This window comes from Hipposideros armiger, unplaced genomic scaffold (genome assembly GCF_001890085.2).
Source record: "Hipposideros armiger isolate ML-2016 unplaced genomic scaffold, ASM189008v1 scaffold_94, whole genome shotgun sequence".
NCBI lineage: Eukaryota > Metazoa > Chordata > Mammalia > Chiroptera > Hipposideridae > Hipposideros > Hipposideros armiger.
In genome coordinates this window covers 136,897-138,845 of record NW_017731444.1, presented here as the reverse complement: position 1 = coordinate 138,845, position 1,949 = coordinate 136,897, and the positions used below count along the sequence as shown (strand labels likewise).

The 1,949-nt window shown below is 44.9% G+C and overlaps 1 protein-coding gene across 1 annotated transcript in view; it reads right to left on the bottom strand.

Annotated features, from left to right (window-relative positions):
- Positions 1-1,949, bottom strand: part of DNAAF9 (dynein axonemal assembly factor 9) — a 144,424-nt gene that overhangs the window by 19,937 nt on the left and 122,538 nt on the right. Inside the window, exon 30 of the mRNA XM_019645665.1 lies at positions 968-1,037. Coding sequence (XP_019501210.1) covers positions 968-1,037 — 70 coding nt within the window. The remainder of the gene's footprint in view (positions 1-967; positions 1,038-1,949) is intronic.

Sequence of the window (1,949 nt, the reverse complement as noted above, 5' to 3'; positions counted from 1 at the left end):
ACGGGATGTATAGTGTGGGAGTGAAGTCAAGGGAATTGTAATAGATATGGTTTGATATTGGGGGTGAAGTGGGGTGGCGGATGGGGGGGGTTGTCACTTCGAGGGGTAAAAAGTGTATTACACTGTGTTGTACAGCTGAAACTAATTCTAAAAAATGTGTATTTCACAATAAGAAATAATAATTAAAAAAAACATTTAAAATACATTTGTAAAAATCATAGGCAAATCTCCCCCGCCTCCCAAAAAATAAAAATAAAAGTAAAATAGCACTAGAGCTTTGAATTTTATATTGTTGAATGTATCTTACTCTTTCTGGTTTCTTAAAGTCAGGTAGTAGCATAACTATCATGTTCTTTTTGCCCTTCCCACATCCAAATAAGTCATCTGGAGACCATGGTATGGCTTCTGTGTTCAGAGTCCAAATCCTTAGGGGAATTTGGAGGGGCTGAGGAAGAGCGAAAGGTTTCCTCCCAGGCTAGGAACAAGCCTTTTTACCAGGCGAGGTGAGGGCAGTGCTGATGAGAACAGAGAGGGCTGTGGGAGGGGAATGGTGGAGAATCTGTATAGCACACAGCCGAGCACACTCTGGAGCTAAAGCCTCTTCACTCTGAGGTGGTGGCCCTGACCCAGGGAGGGAGTGGAGTCATGTACAGGGATGAGCAGGAGTCTGATGGCTGCTACCTTGTTAAAAGATTAAATTATCTGATTCCTAGGAAGAGACTTAGAAAGGAGGGCTTGAAGGGTAATTTAAGGCCACTCTGTTTCTGACTTTCTACAAGGACTGATCTTCCTGATAAAGGGAAGGTTTCAGATTCTAGACTCACAGAGCCTTCTAATGAACCCCTGACACCCGGCTCTCTCCTGGATCAATCTACCTCCAGGAAAGTCTGTGCCCTGAGCTTGGTTCATGTGTACCATGCCCAGAAAGAGTCAGTATGGACTAGAGAATGGGTGTTTCCCTAGGCACCGGGTGCAGATGGCAGGAGTCTCAGGCCCAGGCCCAGGCCCAGGGGCGTGGGCAACAAAAAGGTCAGTAGCTGCAGCCACCAGAGAGGAGGGTTTCACCCCAGAAGCTTCATCTGTTTCTTTTTAGGAGATATAATTGTCTTGTTCAGGCAAAAGGAATGATATACTTACCTACTGTTTAAGCAAGTAAGATATGACTCAAATCAAGTATGATGTGACTGAAAGACTGAATTTTACATTTTATTTATTCATTTACATTTTGTTAAATAGCCAAATGTGGCTAGTGGTTACTGTACTGGAGAGCGCAGGCTTAGTGTGTGTAAGTGCTCATGTGCTGTCGGTATTAGTACGATTACAATGCACCTTGTACTCGCCTTGCTTCTCCTCTCCTCTCTGGAGGAGAGGGTCACAGGCTGGGAGGCTGCCAGCAGAGAAAAAATATCCCCTGGGCCACATCAGCAGAGAACCCACCTATCAGGTGGGAGCCCTAGAGGTCTGATTCTATTAGCTGGAGTGACTCTCTCACCTGGGAAGTTTATATCTCCTTGGTTCCGTGCCAGCCACCTTACCCTCACAGAAGGCCAGAGAAAACACAGGCTACCACTGTGCTTGGTGCCCAATGGATGTCTCTCTAAGTGTCAACATCCAGCAAGACCTGGAGCACTGGGCTCCTGGGAAGGCCAGCAGCTGTTGGGACACAGCAGGCCATTTCAGCTGCCACTGTCACCCTCATAGAGCACACCTGGTTTCACTTTCTCTCTCTCTTATTTTTTTCCTGTAAATAAATATTGGGTTGTCGGAAAAGTCATGATGCATTTTTGCAACGAAAAACAGAAAAAATACGTCATGACTTTTCAGACAGCTCTAACCATATGTAAGGCGCTAACGAATAGATTCTCAGACTGTATAACCAAGAAAGAGTCACACACACAAATCCACAATTGCAAGATAAGTGCTAACATAGATATTCACATAGTGATACA